The sequence below is a fragment of the Triturus cristatus genome, chromosome 8 (assembly GCF_964204655.1).
Source record: "Triturus cristatus chromosome 8, aTriCri1.1, whole genome shotgun sequence".
Taxonomy (NCBI): domain Eukaryota; kingdom Metazoa; phylum Chordata; class Amphibia; order Caudata; family Salamandridae; genus Triturus; species Triturus cristatus.
In genome coordinates, this window is record NC_140591.1 from 225493577 (window position 1) to 225512448 (window position 18872).

The 18872-nt window shown below is 41.8% G+C and overlaps 1 protein-coding gene across 2 annotated transcripts in view; it reads left to right on the top strand.

Annotated features, from left to right (window-relative positions):
• AMOTL1 (angiomotin like 1) overlaps positions 1–18872 on the top strand; it is a 324585-nt gene that overhangs the window by 205648 nt on the left and 100065 nt on the right. For both annotated transcript variants that reach the window (XM_085621409.1, XM_085621410.1), the window contains 2 exons: positions 3822–3971; positions 12612–13515. In XM_085621409.1, coding sequence (XP_085477535.1) covers positions 3822–3971; positions 12612–13515 — 1054 coding nt within the window. The remainder of the gene's footprint in view (positions 1–3821; positions 3972–12611; positions 13516–18872) is intronic.

An 18872-nucleotide genomic window follows, 5' to 3' on the forward strand; every position in this document is an offset into this window, starting at 1 on the left:
AAGTTATTTACATACAGTTGTCAATAGACCACATGATTATAAGGGGTAAATTAATATGCACGTTTATTATAAAATTCCTAAGAAATCGACATCATTTTGCAATTGAGGCAAAAGAAAATCTGCATTCCACTCATTCTAATCTTAGCAAAATGAAGGTGTGCAGAAATATGGGAGCAGGCTGGTGGTCGGTGGTGGGTGTGAACATACGGGTCAGTGTCAAAAGGGGCATATTAGAGGGTCTTGTGGCTCGGGTGTGTCCATATCCTTCAGGGGGCCTCCATTAATCTCAAGGCCAATGAATAACTGAGAGATATGGGACACTCAGGGACCCATCATCACAGTCTGCATGAGGGGCTCATCATTTTGTGTTTCATCTACTTCATTGTTGATCAGTGGTGTATGAATAATCTAAGGCGGTGTGACCCATGTTCTTGGTTTCTGTCTGAAGCATTCAGTTGATAGTTCAGGTTACCACACGTAAACTGTAGAATATTCATTGTTTGTTCTTCTAGTGCACCTCATTGCTCACTTTGGCCCTTCGGTCGTGCGATGGTGACCCTAAGCGCATCTAATCATAGTTTTCATTCTGCCTTCACAGAAATCTTGCATTGGCCCGGTTTCTTTTCAAATGAATAATCTTGCGTATTCCGAAATTTATCAGAACGCAGTGTTGAGGTTAATGCCTCCAAGTCTTTTTTCTGTGTTTATACTATAAAATGAGTGACCCCTCTCCCTCAGGTAGGCCAATGAAATACATAAAATTACATTTCCATACTAGAAATCAAGAGGTGCAAAAAAAAAGACGAGAAGACGGCCTTCTTAAACTATGGACATAGGTTCTCGAATAACATCCCTGTACAAATATTGCTCTGTTCTTCAATCCTCCATTTGAGCTGGATACATCGCTCTTCAAGAGTCCTTCATTCGCCGCCAGTGATAAAGAAATATCTTCAATTCCCCTTGACTCCAGGCCGAACTGTGTAGAGAGCTCCTTACTCCTCCCCATGCCCAGCCTTCATCCATATGTCATTTCTCATTTAGGTGTGTGCTAGGACACCTTTTTAGGTCTGGTCTTTGAGATACAGCATGGGCATATTGTACACATCTAACAAAAACAGTTCCTTTCTCTTTAGTGTCAAAGGTGGTTAAAAATGTGCAGGGACAAAATTATGACTGGTAGACCTGCTTGTTGGTTGCCGTGCTGTACTGAAAACTTGTTAAGTCCTGCTTTCCCTGTTCTCGCATCTATTTTTGTATTTAACCACATGTTACATGTTCATTTTGGGCTGAGCAGTGTGAAAAGCTTGAGTGATAATTTGGGCAAACTAGTGATAGAGGACCAAAATACCAAGGCTCAACTGTATTATAGCTAATTTTATTCATCTATATATATATATATATATATAATTACCTACTGGCGGTCGCCAGTAGGTAGTTATAGTTAGGACCCTCTTACCATAGGAAATCCGCAACATTCTATTTGGAATAACTTTGGCGCCGGTCGACGAATCCTCGCGAAATTTTCAAAACTAATGGGGCGCTACGCTCCGCTCCTACCCTGAAAGTCTCGGGGGGATTCGTCAAGCGGGGGCTGTGAAAAAAGGGGGGTCCCAAAACGCGTTTTTCCCATGCATTTTTACATAGGACCTTTAGACACAGCTACAGCCCGAACGGCTGAACAGAGTTACTTGAAATTTGGCAGAGAGGTAGTCTACAGGTCAAGGAAGTGCCTTTTGTAGGTTTGGTGTAAATCTGTTCAGTAGATCCTGAGAAAATAGCATTTAAATCAATATATATATCTGTGGCAGCTTACGGTGCGCTTACCGTGCGCTTACGGTAAGCTTACCGTACGCGAGCGCGATTCTGATTGGCTGTTAGATCTTAGTAAACATTCGAATCGGTCGAAACCAGGAAGCGGCGGCCGCCATTTTCTCTCTCGCACTCTGAGCGGGGGAGGAAAAACAAAGGCAAAAAACATGTAAAGGGGCTGTTTAGACAGCTCCTAACCACCTAGCCTTGATGAAGGTGTCCCCAAAGACCCCCCAAGGCCAAAAATTCAATTTTCTTTTTTTTTTTGAAAAATCGCCGATTACGCGTACGGTAAAAATTATTTAAAAAACAAAAATTATCCATACTCTCCCCACCCCGTGTGCAAATGGTGCTCGAAGGGCAGCATTTGTGCATGGCATATATCACCTATGAAAATTTAAAAGATTACCTTTCACAACGAAGGGCATAATATGTCCTCCATGTGCGCACGGTGCGCGAAGCGCATCGTGCTTACATGTCCCATCCAGCGTAACGTGGGCACCGCGTGCCCACCGTGCGTGCACGGCACTAATTGCGTAAAGTGGGCGCGCGGTGCGCGAAGCGCACCGCGTGCTCATTCTGCGCGCACGGTGCGTGAAGCGCACCGTGCGTGCACGGAACGAACTGCGTTAAGTGGGCGCGCACGCCACGAATGGCGTAAAGTAACTTAGCATTTAAAAAACCGTACAAATTCACTGAAAAAACCATAGGTTTCACACACGTTATAGTTAGGAATTAGAATTTTAAAAACCTTGCAAATTCACTGAAAAAACCATAGGTTTCACACATGTTATAGTTAGCTGGACATTTTACTGATAAAAAAACCAATGAAATTCCCCCGTTATAGTTAGTGCAGGCAACTATAACTCACGCGACCGCAATCCTCTGCTGATGACATATGTGTCTTTATGAAAAAAAAATATTTGTAATATATGTATAGCTAAAATTTAATGGAAGAAGACATGGGCAAATAAGTGTCTAAATACAGTATTAGCATCAGCAGAGGGTTGCGGTCGCGTGAGTTATAGTTGCCTGCACTAACTATAACGGGGGAATTTCATTGGTTTTTTATCAATAAAATGTCCAGCTAACTATAACATGTGTGAAACCTATGGTTTTTTCAGTGAATATATATATATATTCCTTGTTCACACAGACGTGTTTGTGAAACCTTTGCTGTTTTAGATTCGTTTTTGTATTTCATTGTGTCTTTAGAGCAGGATTGAATGTTTGGAATGTGTATGTATTTATGTTGTAATGTAACCAACATACAATGTATGACTTACATTTTTATTAGTATATAATATGTATGTGTCACTTTGAGTTTTACTTTTTCGACAAAACGATATTTCAGAACATGTCTGTGATGCAAGATGAAGAGAGCATCAGGACCCCCTTTTTTCCTCATAATTATCAATTTACGTGAAGCTGACGAAAAAAGGTTTCAATAACACAACAGCCATTTCAAAGACAAATGTGCCAGAGTGTTGCAAGAAACCTGTCAACCATTAAAAGAAAGTCCACAGTAATCAACAGTGACTGGTGGACAAAAAACATAAGTTGAGAATTATTCTTTCAATAGTTCTAATGTGCAAAACTTCTGCATAACTGTACATAAATCTTCTCTTTTAAACTTGGTACAGTCATGTGAATTTCACCGAGATTTCAGAGACAGACCACAATTTGAATGCTCAAATTCTGTATTTCATGCCACTAAAAGTGTGTTCAAAGATCTGGAAATCATGGTAGTTATGGACATCCAGGTGCTTCTGAGCAGGGGTCACTGTAGGCATGGATGAACAGTCTTTATCTCCTCATCGTCAGCTTACAGCATCCTGTACATGGTTTTAATCTGTTCACCACTTTTTTTTTTAACAATACAATATGATAAAAGCCCCAATGTTGCTAAATAGTTTTATTTTCCTGGTTGGGATTTATTTAAGAAAAGAATGCAGCTTGTGTCTGTCTTTGTGATGTTTGTCCCTTATACCTTCCATGTTTGTGTTTTCCAGGCTCTAGACTTATTTCCCTCAGCCGCAGTAGTCCTGTCCAGTGTTCAGAAGACTTTGGCTATGCCTACCAGGGCCACCAATTGTATATCAATGAGACTGAGGGCCCATCCGTGACGTCAGAGACCACCGGCTTTGTGGAAGAAGCAAGTGGTAAGGCAGTGCAATTCTTGCGTATTCACTGACACAACACTGTTCTATAATTGTATTAGGTTATGGTTTTAATTGGATAGAGCGTTGTAGTGTGAATTGTCTGATGATGCTTCTTACATGAGTGAGTGGGGAAATTGTATATTGTAATTTCATTTTTATAGTGCTTCATAGCTCATTGTGAGGCACCACAACAGACAAATAACAAAATGCACAATGGAGAGTAATTGATTGGAAGGTTGTTGAACCTTGGCCAGAACTGCTCTCATGGAAATTTACAAAACGTTCTGTGAACAGCCACTGTCTGTACCGATGGCTGTTCACCAAACTTTACTAAAGTTTTTGTTTTTTACAAAAAATAACTAATGCTCCACACCCAGTGAGTTTGTTTTTTGACTCTCATTGCTAGATTTTTTTCTGGCGACGACGGACAGAAAAAAGGACACCACACAGTTACCCTAACTGGGACGGGCATGGTAATGCTCTTCCTATAATGGCACCTACTCCATTGGGCCGTCAAAGGACACTTTTCAGTGAGGGAGCCAATGGGAGCTCCGCCAATGGAGAACTGGCGATCCTCCTGAACCTAGGTAGGGCAGTCAGACCGTCGGTTCGGTGGACTTGGTAGTCTGTCAAGGTCTGTGGCAGAGTACCCCGTCTGATTAACTCTACATCGGGGCGGATGTACAAAGTGTTTTGCTTTTGTGCACAAGTGGCCAGAGTGGTGCTCTTATCCTATCTTAGGTCACGCCCCTTAACAGTGTGTTTAATGAAGACGTGTGAGAGACAGAGCACGCATAGTTTACATTAGTCAGATGCTGTATCTCTCTACTGGTCCCAGGGAAGTTTTTCGGCAAATACTGATCCTTCAAACCCAAATGGAGATTCAGAAAGCTCCGAGGAGATAACGGGGTTCAACTGCACTGGATTCCCAGGTAGGGCGACATTGAAGGTGGTACCTGGGTTTCTGTCGGACCACCCTATTTTAAGTGTATAGTGGTAATGCAGTGCTTATCAGAAAAGCTACTAGTAAATTTACTTGAATTTGGACAGTGTCCTTGAAGTTTCATGTCCATCTGCCTATTTCAAGTGTGGAGCGATTCCTCACAAGGAGTACGACACATCGGATGCATGCTGTAGCACACACACTGCGAAAAGAATGCTGCTCTGAACCTTATTTTACTTATCTACTTTTGAGTCTGTATGTTTTCGTATTAAGTTTTTAATCACATTGTTTATATAGAAGAGTGTTAATTCCCTGAGTGAGCCTTGTTCCCTAAAAGGCAGTAAATAAACCTCTTACTTTGGCTCCCAAAAAACGTAAGCAGGGTAGTGTACCATCTGTGTTGCTGGAGATTCCGTCATTTGTTGGTAGACTCTATTAATTAGCCCTGTACTACTGCTCCCAAGGAGGCCTTTGATAGAAAGCATGTCATTGACCCTTCCGTATGAATCCGCTTTGATAAGGACATTAATGTATTGATTCCAGAACCAGAGAGAATGGCAGTGGAATTTCTTCCTGATTTCTTCAAACACCCTTTGTCAAACTCACTTACCAGATGAAATCTTTAAATGAATGGCTGAAACCAATTTTCCATCACGAGTCACCTCATGGTGATTTGTATAATTAATTGAAATAGAAGATATGCTTTCCAATCAGTACATTCATTTATATGTTCTATGACACTCACACTTATAGTCCCTTTTAATGCTACTGAAGCCTGAAAGAGTGATCACCTCAGGAAATTCACAGGGAGACCCATCAGAGTTAACCAGAGAAAATTGAAAAGTGGTTTTCTACATTGAGTTTCCCCTAACTCTGAAATCTGTAATTGCAACAAATTTACGGCTGCTGACAATTATAGTAATTTACATTGTAATTGCGACAAGTGAGGTGGATGTGTGATAGCGAAGGGCATCACCCTCATTCTCCATGTAAACCTTTTAGTAACCACACTGGCATTTCCACTCCATGCTCAATTGAATGTACTATAATTAAAATTCTGTAGGAATCTGGAGTCACTCTGTCAAAATTCCAGGAAATGTTGTACCTTTCATACAGGCTTCAGCATACAAGTTAGGCTATTTGAAAAATACTTATTTGGTCTTATACGTTATCAGACGCTTTTATCACCTCAAGTACAGCCTACCTGCAAACAGGAAGCCATTTTTATTTTTTTTATTTGATTTATTAGGGTAATATATAAATAGTACTATTGTGTAACATAAACATCAGATGATCATAAACTGATTCAAAATATCAACCTCAACAAATGCAACAGAACAAAAAAAGAAGGCAGCATAAGTATCCATTTAAGAAATCAAAACAAACGAGGAACTTAATGAGCCACTAAATAAAAAAATCAATTACCAGCTAAATTAGCAGTTTCTTTCAAATGAGTGTTTGATAATCTGCTAGACATTATGCATGTTCCCAGGGTTACGGATTTAAATGCGCTTTGGAGTTCAGAAAGTCTGATAAGACTTCTCCAGAACACTGTACACATTCCGAAGTAAGTAATATGTAATTATGTTGATAAAAGGACATTTTTGAATGACAATAGTTGTGTGCCTTTGGCTGTGGCATGGTACAAGTATTTTTGGAAAACATGGTAAATATTGCTTTTATCTTGATTTAGTCCTCTATGCGGTAGCTGTCACAGGGTGGCTCTAGGGATTTGTAAAAAACAGGAAGAATGTATCCTGGTGGATTCTCATAGCACTCTGAATCCACCACAATAGAACACGGAGAACTGGTTGGACAACCAAAAATAAATTGTCTAAAGCCAATGTTTCAACTGATTTGTCACTACTGTTTAAGGATTTCTTCCTATTTATTCTGACATGTTTATTCCTCTTCCGGCATAAACACCTAAACACAATGTTGCTGAATTTCTGTTTGTATCATGTACTGCCAAAAGAGAAGAATTCCTTTAGGACTAGAACCCTCACCCGTCCTTAAGTGGCATGCTTCATCATAGGGTCCCTCCTTAAACCAAAACAACGTGATATGGCGTGGACTGCAACACCTAAAAGAGAAAATAATCCATTCTGCTTCAATAGTGAGGATCAACTAAGCGAGGTTTCAAATAATTAGCTTAAATAGGAAAACCACTCCACTATGCTGATATGACATCTCTTAATAGAAAAAGCCCTGGATTTTGTGTCCCATCAGGCCAGTTACCAAAACATGTGACTTTTTAACATTAATATTCAAGTCCAGGTTATCCATAAACTTCACAAATGAGTCTTAAGAGGTGCTGCAAATCCCAGCACTTGAAATGAGCACAGCATCATCTGCGTACAATGGGCATATCTCCCCTCTCCTTAACCAACTTGAGTTATAGGTGATTGATATACAAGATGCATAAAAAAGGAGCTAGAATGAAGCCCTGAAGGGCTGCAGACATCCCCCCCCCCTCTCACTATACTGAATTGAAGCTATTAGGTTAAGATGCAACTCCCATGATACGTAGATGATGTCCCACTCGACCGCATGAAATCCAGGACAGTTGAGAGCATATTTCTATTTTATCCGTCAAACCATGAAGGATTGGATTGATGGAAGGATGGATTGACCCCTTTTTTTTACTATGGTATACTTCGAGATAATCGAGTACAGGTTTAAGCATTGGTGAATTGTCTCAAGGCCAGCCTTGTAGCCATATTGTGTGTCAGATAAGGCATTGTGATCCTTGGCCCAGATACGTAATTGATGTAAAACCACTCAACCAATGATTTTCACCTCCAATTCGACCAGCGAAATAGGCCAGTAACAACAATAGTCTACCCTGCATCCTTCCTTAAACACTCGCGCAATCACCGAGTCGGACCAATAATCTTGTATGCCATGTCCCACAGCCACATTGAGAGGCAAAGTAGACAAAGGAACCCCCAACTTGATATTAGATTTAAACAAGTCACATGGGACCCATCTGGACTTGGAGCTTTGTTGTTTGGTAAGCCAGTAATATCATCCCTCACCTCCACCCACTCAAACCAAAAGTTTGACCGTTCAGCAGACAAATAAAAAACAGATATAGAATCAGGGTCATCAAAAATGGATTTAAAGTTCTTCACACAAACGTCTGCTGAAATATGTAAGGACAATATAGGCCTTGGCTTAGGATGAAAGAAGAGGCAATTGACAATGTTCCAAAACAAACCACTATCACGCCAAGTACAAGAAAAAAAAGTTCTTCCCATGACTTCCTACGTAATTGCATTTTCAGTTCCTGCAAAATTATTTTATATCTAGTTTGACACAAGAAAACCAAAGTGGTGTCTCTAGGGGTTTGCTTCCTTGAAATCTTTAAATCTTGAAGGGCTTTGGTACAGGAGTAATAAAACCACCAATTGAGAGGTGGGTTCAAGGTGTTACCATGCCTCTTTAGCATAGATTTAACTACACAACTAATATCTTTATAAGAGGATAAGACCAGATTATAGATAGATCATCAAGACAAACCTCAACTCATATGCACATTTCTGAAATAGCTCAATATAAAAGTTCACTTGCCAAATTATAGCCCATTTTAGTCTATGCCCTTCATACCTCAATGATATCAACCCAATATAATCATGGACCTTGATATTTACTTGAAAACTCCACTAAAATGAGGCTGTCAGTGGGTTATGCTCGCTACTGCCGTCCCACAAAACCTTGCATTTGATAATTATTTGAAGCAACCTCGAGGTAACAAAGATGAAATCTATTGTATACTGTTTACCTCTCCTATTAAAAAAGAGAAATCAAAATCAGCTAAAACAGATTTCCTCAAATCTCCTTGTTTTGAGTGTCTAAAGTGGTCTGTGCTTGTTACTCCACAATCCTACTTATTGGAATCTGAAATGGGACAATCGTCACACAAATGAAATCAACATCACTGGAGTAAAATAATGCATACAACTAAAAATATTATCTAAAACCCTTTTAAGATCAAACACATAGGCATCCAAATTTTGTGATAAGTTAGAGTTCTAAAGATTCAAGATCAACAAACTGCCATCTTCTTGAACCTGAATAAAACAGCTCCTAGATTCCAGCAACTAGTTTCCAGGATATCAATTTGACTGTTCAGGCACAAAGCAATTCAAATTAATAGACCTTCAGTAACCCCCTTGCATGACTGGTGTGACTGGAACAAAGCAGCAGCTATATCCCTCCAACGAAAAACGGCAAGTCACGTGCCACGTTTCCTTTAAACAAACTACATGAAATTATTTTAGAAAGTTGCACGAATGTTCATTTTCCAGTTTGCCCGCCAAGCGTGCAATACAGAAAACTATTTGCTTCTAAATCAGTGTGGGAGCCAATAGAATCCTTAGTAGAGGAATAGAGGCAATTTGCAGTCAGTCTTGGGTATTCAAGGAACTTAGTACATTATATCTGTTGGCAGGCAAGAAGTTAAAACTACCACTGCCTACTTCCCCCACAAAATTCTTTCAAAGGGGGTCAAAGCTTGTGGCCTATAAGCAAAACCCCCTAAGCAAGGCCAGAATTTCTATTTGCACTTTGCTAGGGTGAGATAAATCCCTTTTAAGATAACCATCAATTAAAGCTTTGTTTACCCTGCCTACCCAAGAAACTCTTCTAACCATGTTTATCTGATCAAATATAGACTGACCCCAATCCAAATGCCTACTCAGCCAATGGGTAACCTTATTCTTCAATTGTGAAAAGCTCCCTCCCCCCATCCCTAAAATGCAGCACCGTGACCAATACAAAAGCAGTGACTGTTGGCAGTAGGCCCAGAAACAAGGCTTCATACGGAAGCCCAACCTGCTCCCCTGGACAGAACGTGTCGTTGTCAGTCAAATTATGTATCCTCCCCGATACTGTATACAGCAAACTAGTGGTTCCAATGGATTTTGTGTTCGAGCCCATCCCTGGGAATCCTTACTCTGTCTACCTCTCATCTACTAAAGATAAACAATGAGGAACTTCTTTGTGCTCAACCTTCTCCGACAGTCTTGGAGGAAATTTCATTACTACTCAGGAAGGGTGTTTGGGTAGAGCCTGCATTCCCTTCAGTACTTAGTGGAGCATCTATTGATGACATATTAGATTTGACCAGAGCATTAATGGATTCCACTAACTTTGAGTTAATGAAGGTCTGACTGGAAGAGTCAAAGTAGTCCCGTTCAAGGTTTTTCCAGTCTCCTTAAATGCTCCTCACTCCCAACCGGAGGACAACGTACTGGAAGAGGCATCCCCACTGCTGCCCTCTAAGCCTCCACCTTATCCCTATTCAGAGAACTGATAGATATTATCCATTTATCCAACAACTGTATCGCAGGAATGTCATTCTCTTTAGGGAGCTGATGTATCAAGGCTTGAATTGATTGAGTATTACCTGCTGGGAGTGTAACAGTGCTAGAACTGATCTTGCACAGAGGATGCACTTTATTTACAATGCCAGCAGGGTCCTTAGTGTTAATGCAACCTTGCTGCCCTAGTCCTAACTGTTCCTCCATGGAGGTGATATCTACCGTAATGACACCAACAGCAGAAGTAAGAAACTGAAGAATGGAGGAGCTAGTACAGAGATGTTTGTCCACAAAGTGTGCCACACTGGCTTTTCGCATGCCCATGGTCCAACAAAAGAAACACTGGGCCAAGAGTGGTGGCCCAGCCCTGTCTCCTTCAGGCTCAGATGGGCCCGCTCTTGGCCCCTGTCTTCGGCCGGACATGCGCCCAGGTGCGCCCCACTTCTAAAGCATTGTGTGCTTACAAAGCAGTGAGTGCCAGCTCCCACCCCCGGGAAGTGCCCCTGTGTACTATGAGTGAGGTAGTCACAGAAACCGTGTCCATGGAAATCCCCATGCTGCGGGAAGAAGAGTGTGCTTCTGAGTGTTAACCTTCTGTTTCTTCATGAAGACGCTCCTATCTTTAAGATGAAAACACATGTGTTTCTTTACCACTTCCTCGTCTAAGTTTGCTGGTGGCACGGCACTGATGATTATTCAATGGTGGCCATTGCTTGTAGGAAAAGTGACAGTTGACCACTTAGATAAATATGTATGTTTATTACAGGTACCTTGAACAGGCCGGAGGGTCAAGTTTTTAAGGATTATCCACCTACCCCGCATTCTGCCTCTTTGTGTCCATATTGGAAGTGATGTGTACAGTGAGGCCTATACCTTTTGGATTTGGGACTTCTCTCAGCTGATCAGGATAAACAGCCCTCTAAATGGTTCTTCTGAGACCAAGATCATAAGGATCTCAATGAGTTAAATTTGTTGCACACTCAGGAGGTTATTATCCCCTGGGGAAGGCTTTTCCCTTCTGTTCCCATTGCCATACAATTCAAGAATTGATTATACATTGATGTTAAGAAGATGCATGATTTGGATATCTAGATAGAAGTCTCACTGAACATTCACCCATGTCATTCTCAATGAGAAAAATAGTCTGGCAAATTGCTGTTCATGTTTCGAGTGTCCAGAGAGTCATGACAGATTTTTTTAAAGTTGTAGGCACATGTTTATGATGTGTGAAATATTCAAGATATTTCTTGCATTCAGTTAGGTGTGGGACTTTTAAAACCACACTAGAAGTGTTGGTTATGGCCAGTTATGTATTTCAAAGAAGAAAGAACAGACAATTATCAAGACGAAGTAGAAATAATTCATGAAATGGAATGTGAACAGGCGGCAGCAGACACTAAATCGGGTCGCAATGTAGTTAGACCGTAAGATTTAAAAACTGGCCTTGGAGTGATTGATCTTTCACCTTGTAAGATCACCCAGTTCTATGTTCATCATTCAAATTATCATGAGATTTATTGTATTGGGAATGTCTTGGCTTGCGGTCTTAGGCCGCGGTAAAGAGAAAATCCATTCCCGTTCCAGGGCAGTGTCCACGGATAACAATTTTGTTTGTTAATTTTTTTTTATTATTTACAGAGCTAAAAAAGTGCTAGTATTTAAGTAAATGCTAATGAAAAAACATACATTAATTAATGTTTGGGTTGAGTGTTGAATAGTAATGTGATGGCATCTGTAGACCATGAAATTTCTATAGAAGAGCTATAAACATTTATATGATCAGACATGCTCTCAGACGATTGCTAAGTGCCACTTGCCAAGACAGGAGTATTTTGCAATTGCTTTAGGAAAGGGAAGATTAAAGAGAAGAAGGGACTGTAATTTGAGCATCTAAAGTGGATATTGAATTGGTAGAGTTTCAAAGGACCAAACCAAACACTGTGGCAATGTGTTATTGAATGAATCATACGCTAGACTAGGCCCAACATTTCTTGATATTTGACGCTCAACATTTTGATCACATTTACAAGTAATGCACTGTTTATTTATCACGGTAATAACCAGGTGCTATGAAGCTCTCACTCTTCATTCAATTTTGGAATTTAACATGGTAAATGTTCTGGAAAAGGTGGAGTGTGAGTGAAGAAATGAGGGATGGCATTGCTGGAAATGCAGATTACAAATTACCAAAAGAATAAAAAGTAATGGCATATGTGAAAAAACAAACTGTGTAGAATACCTTTTTGCAGTATTGGGCTTATGGTGGCCACACCTTGATATGAAAGTTATTAAATACACAAAAAGGACTTTTGTTCTAATGTGTCAAATGTATTGTCAGGAAAATTGACATGTCTTGTTTACTTGTTTGTTTAGTTGAAGAACATCTTTATAACATTCAGGACTTCCTTACCATCTCGGAGGTGGAAATGAGAGCTTCGGAGGATGGTTCTGTTGGCAGAGTGTTACAAAGATTAATCCAGGAACGACTAAGGTATGGCACCCGCAACGAGAACATGAACCTACTGGCAATCCAACACCAAGCCTCGGGGAGCACAGGACAGCCTAGCAACGCTGCAAGCACTCTTTCATCCACTGAGAACCTCGCACAAGAAGACCCACAAATGGTCAACCACTCTGCCCGCCAGGAACCTCAGGGGCAAGAACATCAGGTGGACAACACTGTGATGGAGAAGCAGCTCCCAGCAGCCCAACCACAACTAAATAACGAGGAGCTCCCTTCCTACGAGGAGGCCAAAGCACAATCCCAACTCTTCAGGGGGCAACCACCAGTTACTGTTGGGGCAGGTTATTGCGTCACTGGAGTGGTGGCCAATCACAAATTAAGAACAGAGGGGAGGCCCACTGTGGCCCGAGCCAGCAGTGGGCAGGCGCACAAGGACGAAGCTCTTAAAGAACTTAAGCAGGGACACGTCCGCTCTCTCAGCGAGAGAATAATGCAGCTGTCGTTGGAGAAAAACGGAGCTAAGCAGCATCCACAGACCTCAGGGATCACCAAAGGACTGAAAAGTGAGACTCCGTCGCCTGTTCCAATACCTGGAAAGGGTCAGGATCTTAGGGGACCTCCCCCGGACTATCCTTTCAAAGCGAAACAGGTCATGTCTCCTGTGAATAAGACTCCAGAACATGGACTTTTTTATAATGACCAGCACACTGGGGGTATGCAGGAGGCTTTAATGAACTACTCGGCCCCTCAGCCAGTGAGAACAGAGGTTGCAGTCCTTCGATACCAGCCGCCTCCAGAATACGGTGTTACAAGGTAATTGCTTATTCTCTCTCCTTTTGAGAAACATATTCTAGATTCTGTTCAGATCTTTGTCCTGATAATGCAGCTGCAAAGCCTTTTCACTATAAACGGGATCTAATGCGTCATTGTGTGTATAGATGTACATTGTGCACGTGGATCTGCATTCTCTAAGATCACATGCTCCAAAAGCTAATTACTGTATCTCCATGGAAATGCAGTTTTGCGCTAAGAATATCTTGTGCTAAAAATATCAATTGAGTGGAAGCATTACAAAATGTGTGTGCAGTGTGTAAGTGAATCTCACGAGCAGAGAGACCAGGGTTGTGGAAGTTGTACCCTAGATTCTATGTGAAACCTAATTAATCCACTTTTTTAAAATGCTTTTTAATTATATTGAAAGGTGGGTTATAGTAAGGGAGATAAGCATACAGATGTGTGTATGTGTGTGTATCATTGGGTATGAATGATCTAGCAGAGTGCTAAATCAGCTACTATTTGCAAGTGCTAAACTAGAGGGTTCTTTTTTTATCATGCGCTCACTCCGCGGGGGGAGAGTGGGGGCAATCTAAAAGCTTTAACCACATTATCCCGAGCAAATTAGCATAGAAATTGCATACATAGTTCGATTTTGCACACATTGTAAACACACTGACACAGATTTACTAACACTCTATGCTGGACTTGCATCACAAACTTGACACAAACTGGCACAAAGTCTTGAATTGGAATCTACTTTTTCACGTTTTCTGCTGGAAAGTAGCCATAAACTAATGCAGGGTACTACAGGGGGTTGTACCATCTGTGGTATATGGGTGTTCCCATGCATCTACTCGTGGATTTTGATGCAAATCCCCATTTGCTAACATTCTTGAACCGGTTTTACGTCAACAAATTGCTCCTCCTCAAGGCAGGCGTAACATTGGAGTAAAGCTTTCCTTTCTCCAACCTTTTCAAGCTGTGCAAGTGTGCTGTACTGCAACACCCATGGAACTTGTAAGTTTTAAATTATGTGTACGCATAGTACTTTTTATGGTCTGGCTTGACAGCATAGTTGTCGCCAAACAATTATGTGAGCATCACTAGAGAAAGACTTTGGCTACGCTCACATGTTGGGAGCCAGGAGCACATGTTTTGATTGGGCAGAAGTTGTGTGTTTCCACAAAAACGTGCTTGCCCTCCACCAGCTGTGATCATTTTTTGTAATTTATCCAGCTGGCTGCACTTGAACTTTCAGGGGCACACATGACATTGTAATGCTATAAAGTATGTTAGATAATTAGATGTTTTATGGTGTTTGTCTTTCTCTGGCAGCAGCACAGATGGAAGAAGGTCAGCCATCAACCTTCATGGATTTTTAGGTCTGGCTTGACAGTACAACGGTCACCTGACCCTTTAACCAATACAAGTATTATTCTTCAGTTCTTTGCTTCTACAAAAATACATATATCTTCCCATGCGAATTACTTGTAATGCGTCACATTACCATACAACATCTCTTTAAAGCCAGACCCAATGGTATTGCCTGTGCTTGTTAATACAAGGGTACCCTTCTAGTAAAAAATCTATAGACATCACCCACAGACCCTTGCACTATCGTACAATAATGTGTGTGTGTGTGTGTGTGTGTGTGCGTGCCGCAAGGCAGCCTAAAGAAATCAATATCTCAGAAGAAATGCTGCAGTTCTGCTCTCTCTCTTTCATGCAACACAGCTTAGCAACTTTCGTGAACAATTAGTAAATAGACCCGCAGGGTCATAAGCAGCCTGCGCTGGTAAACATTTTTTTTTGCGCAATCCTTTGAATGAGTGCATCCAGCGGAGGTATCACATGTCCCTATAATCTTGAGCTCCGGCAAATTAGAGAAACGATTTACTAAAACCATAGCATGCTCGCAGTCATCTAGTCATCTGCAACACCACAAAGAGTCTCATCAAGGGAATTCTCAGTCTCCACCATAGCCTGATATTAGGTCAACCAAGGTCACCCCACATGATGTCTCTAAATTACCCCTTGCCCTACAATCATCACACTGATGCAACTTCCTCCACATTGACATCCATGGATTAACCAATCCAGTTGCAGATCCACCACTCTATTGAAAATCTGTAAGTACCTATTAGGTTCCTGTGACAGTTTTCTGCCTAGAACACAACAATCCTAACTCATCCCTTATGTTGCCTTGCAGACATTTTATTACAGGTCGTCCCGTGTCGAATAGTATCCTGCTTAAACTAACAGCTTGCCTCCATATAATCTTCCTCCACTGTATCTCTGACACTTCTTCATAACTATCCATTTTAGACTGATCCGCTAAACTCCTGCAGACTGGCAGGACCTACCTCTCATTCAAAGTCAGACTTTCCTTTTTCATTCCCTCTTGACAATGCAGCCCCCTGAAAACCTTTTGCTGCTAATTATTTAGCATATAGAAAGAGAGGACCTGTGGCTCACAGAATACGACCCTTTCACCTCATGCTATTGGCTCATTCCACTTCCTACAGAGTGCTTGCATTGCAATGCATGCAGGACTAGTTTACTGCTCAATTGTACGATGATCCTACATTAAATTGTTTATCTCACAGATGCTTTTTAAACAGATAGCATTTTTTTTATTTTGTTTTTTCACTGCAGCTTGCTTTTTAAAAATATTTTATTCAGGACTCCAAATGCAAGCCAGACTAAATATTGACTTTGCCAAAGCTTGTTTATCTTTGCTGCTAAAATATAATCTTGAAATGCAATCTGCTTGCATATTTACCTTTCTAGGGAGCACATCTTATTAAAGTACTGATACTGGGCTGGATCCAAGATGGCTGCAAATCTTGAGAGCTCTGTTGTCAACTCCTGCTTGGCAGCCCCTTTACCAGTTACCCCTAAGCTGTGCTGAGTGGACTAATGAGGGGAGGAAGACACTGGTACTTAGGAGGGTGAAAAATGCCCACTTGCATCACCTCCCGGATTTTATTGTGTGGCTCAGTGATGCACACTGTTGGTGATGGTGGTGGCAGTCCAAGCACATTGCGCCCTGCGTAGAGGAGTGGGTTGATTGCAGAGAGCCAATTGCAAATGAGCCCCAGGGTTGTACAGCACGATGACAATGCATTCTTCGGATGTTATTTGTGCTCAAGCAAATGTAAAAAAAAGAAAGTGAATGGCTGTAATCATAGCACACTGATCCTGAAAATGAAATGGACTGTGAAACAAGGAGATGGTTTAACCGATAGTTATTTGGTCAGTAGATCTAAAAATATGCTGTGATATTCTGGAGATCTGTAGAATGGATGGATTCCACAGAGGACTCTTTTGACTTTTTTGGATGCTGAGAAAATGCATAGGCTGAAGTTGAAGGACTCTGACTTCTTTGTCTTCTTGCCCATGTTTTCTGATCTGTACTCTTTTCTATTTCTAATAGGATGACATTATATATTGTTGTTCTGTACCAGCATAGTTTTAATAATTGATCTTTTTAGGTCTTGCCGGAGACAGCTCATGCGCTATCAATTGCGAGGCATTTTGTTAGTTTACAGTGAGCTTAGAGCCCACCCATTGCTTACCATTGGTTGGCTTCATTGTCACTCTCAATTGCTTGCTTCTGATTTGTCAGCACATGTGTGCTTCGTGTCCTCGTCTTGTGTTTGCCCCTCTCCTGGAACATTGCCAAATAACTTATGTCTTTCCTCTGCTGTGTTGTGGGAGCCACATTTTTCTTTTTGTTGAAGGACTCCATGCAAATGTATTTGTTTCTGAGATGTCTACCTCATGTGCCCCCATGTGTATGCTTTTGCCTCACACAGGCAATCATGTTTCCGTCTCTCGCCAGTGTGCGCCTGCATTCATGTTTCTAGCCCCATCTGTCCTAACCATACCCGCATATGCTTCCTTCTTGTTGCTGGCCCCTATCTGTGTCCTCCATGCCCCCTTCCTTCATATTCTTTTATTTATTTCTCTCCCGAAGGCCTCGTAATTCCTGTTGCTTGCTTCATCTATTCCCCAACATGCCTGCTTACTCTGTATTCTTTTCTTTATTTTTCACTCCCAATGGCTCGTTCTTTCGTCTGTCTTGCTCCTGTCTATCCCCTCAATGCCCGCGTCCTTCCTGTTACTGACCCCCATCTCTGTCCCCACAATGCCAGCTTCACTGATTTTTTTTTTTGTGTCCCCATGTGCTCATTGTCTGTATTTCTTGCCCCATCCCTTTCTCTCCTCTGTGCCCGATTCCCATCCCACCTTTCCTTGTCTGTTTGCTTTTCCCATCCCACCTTTCCTTGTTCGTCTGCTTGCCCCATCCCACCCTCCCTTGTCTGTCTGCTTGCCCCATCCCACCTTTCCTTGTTCGTCTGCTTGCCCCATCCCAACCTTCCTTGTCTGTCTGCTTGCCCCATCCCACCCTCCCTTGTCTGTCTGCTTGCCTCATCCCACCCTCCCTTGTTTGTCTGCTTGCCCCATCCCAATCTCCTTGTCCGTCTGCTTGCCCTCAGATCCTCCCTCCATTGTCCGTGTGCTCCATACCTCCATTATTCATCTGCCTGCTCCCAGCCCCTTCCGTACACCTTTCTGTTGCATCCTACTTCCCTCTATCCTTTGTGAACTCCACCTTTCCTTTATCCGTGTTGGCCCCCATCCTTTCCTTGCCTCCCGCTCCCTCTCCTCCTCCTCATTATTGTCTCCTGCCCCTTAATACAATATGAAGCATTATGATGCAGGCAGTGCTGGCCGTGCTCCCCATGTCTGTGTTGCCCCTCTTGGCCTACTTTTCCTCCTCTGAAGCAATATAGCAAATGCTACGATACAACCAACCATCACACAAGCAATTTTTAGGGTCTAGCCTGCGAAAGCATGTGCTAGCATATGTGTCTGGCTTGTGAGACACTGTTGTTAACAAAAAGGGCTTGGAGCCTGTCCATCGCTTTCCATTTGTTGGCTTGCGTGGCACTCTTCTTTACAGCCTCGTAATTTGTTAAGGCAGGTCGAACATCATTTCCATTCTCTCTGTGGAGCAGGGACCAAGCGCTGATTGATTCAACGTAATCAGTGCCTGTCTACTGCTCCCGATGTGATGTGTATAACTTTTAGTGCCCCGCAAATAGAAGGCGTCTGACTGGGAAAAACGTGCCTAGCAGGACAAACAAAATTGCAAGGATATATGTTCTGTAGTTAACTTTCTTTTATTTTGCCATGTCTTTTCTCACTTTGCTTTCTTTTGTTTTTGCTCGTGTGCGCTGTTTTCGAAAGATGAGAATTATTTTAGTGCAAAGCGACATCGTTTATTGCTTATGTGTAATTTCTGAAATGATGCTTTAACACATAATCTTGCATTACACCCCAATCCACTTTTCTCCAATCCCCCACTCCAGTCCTCACCAATCCAC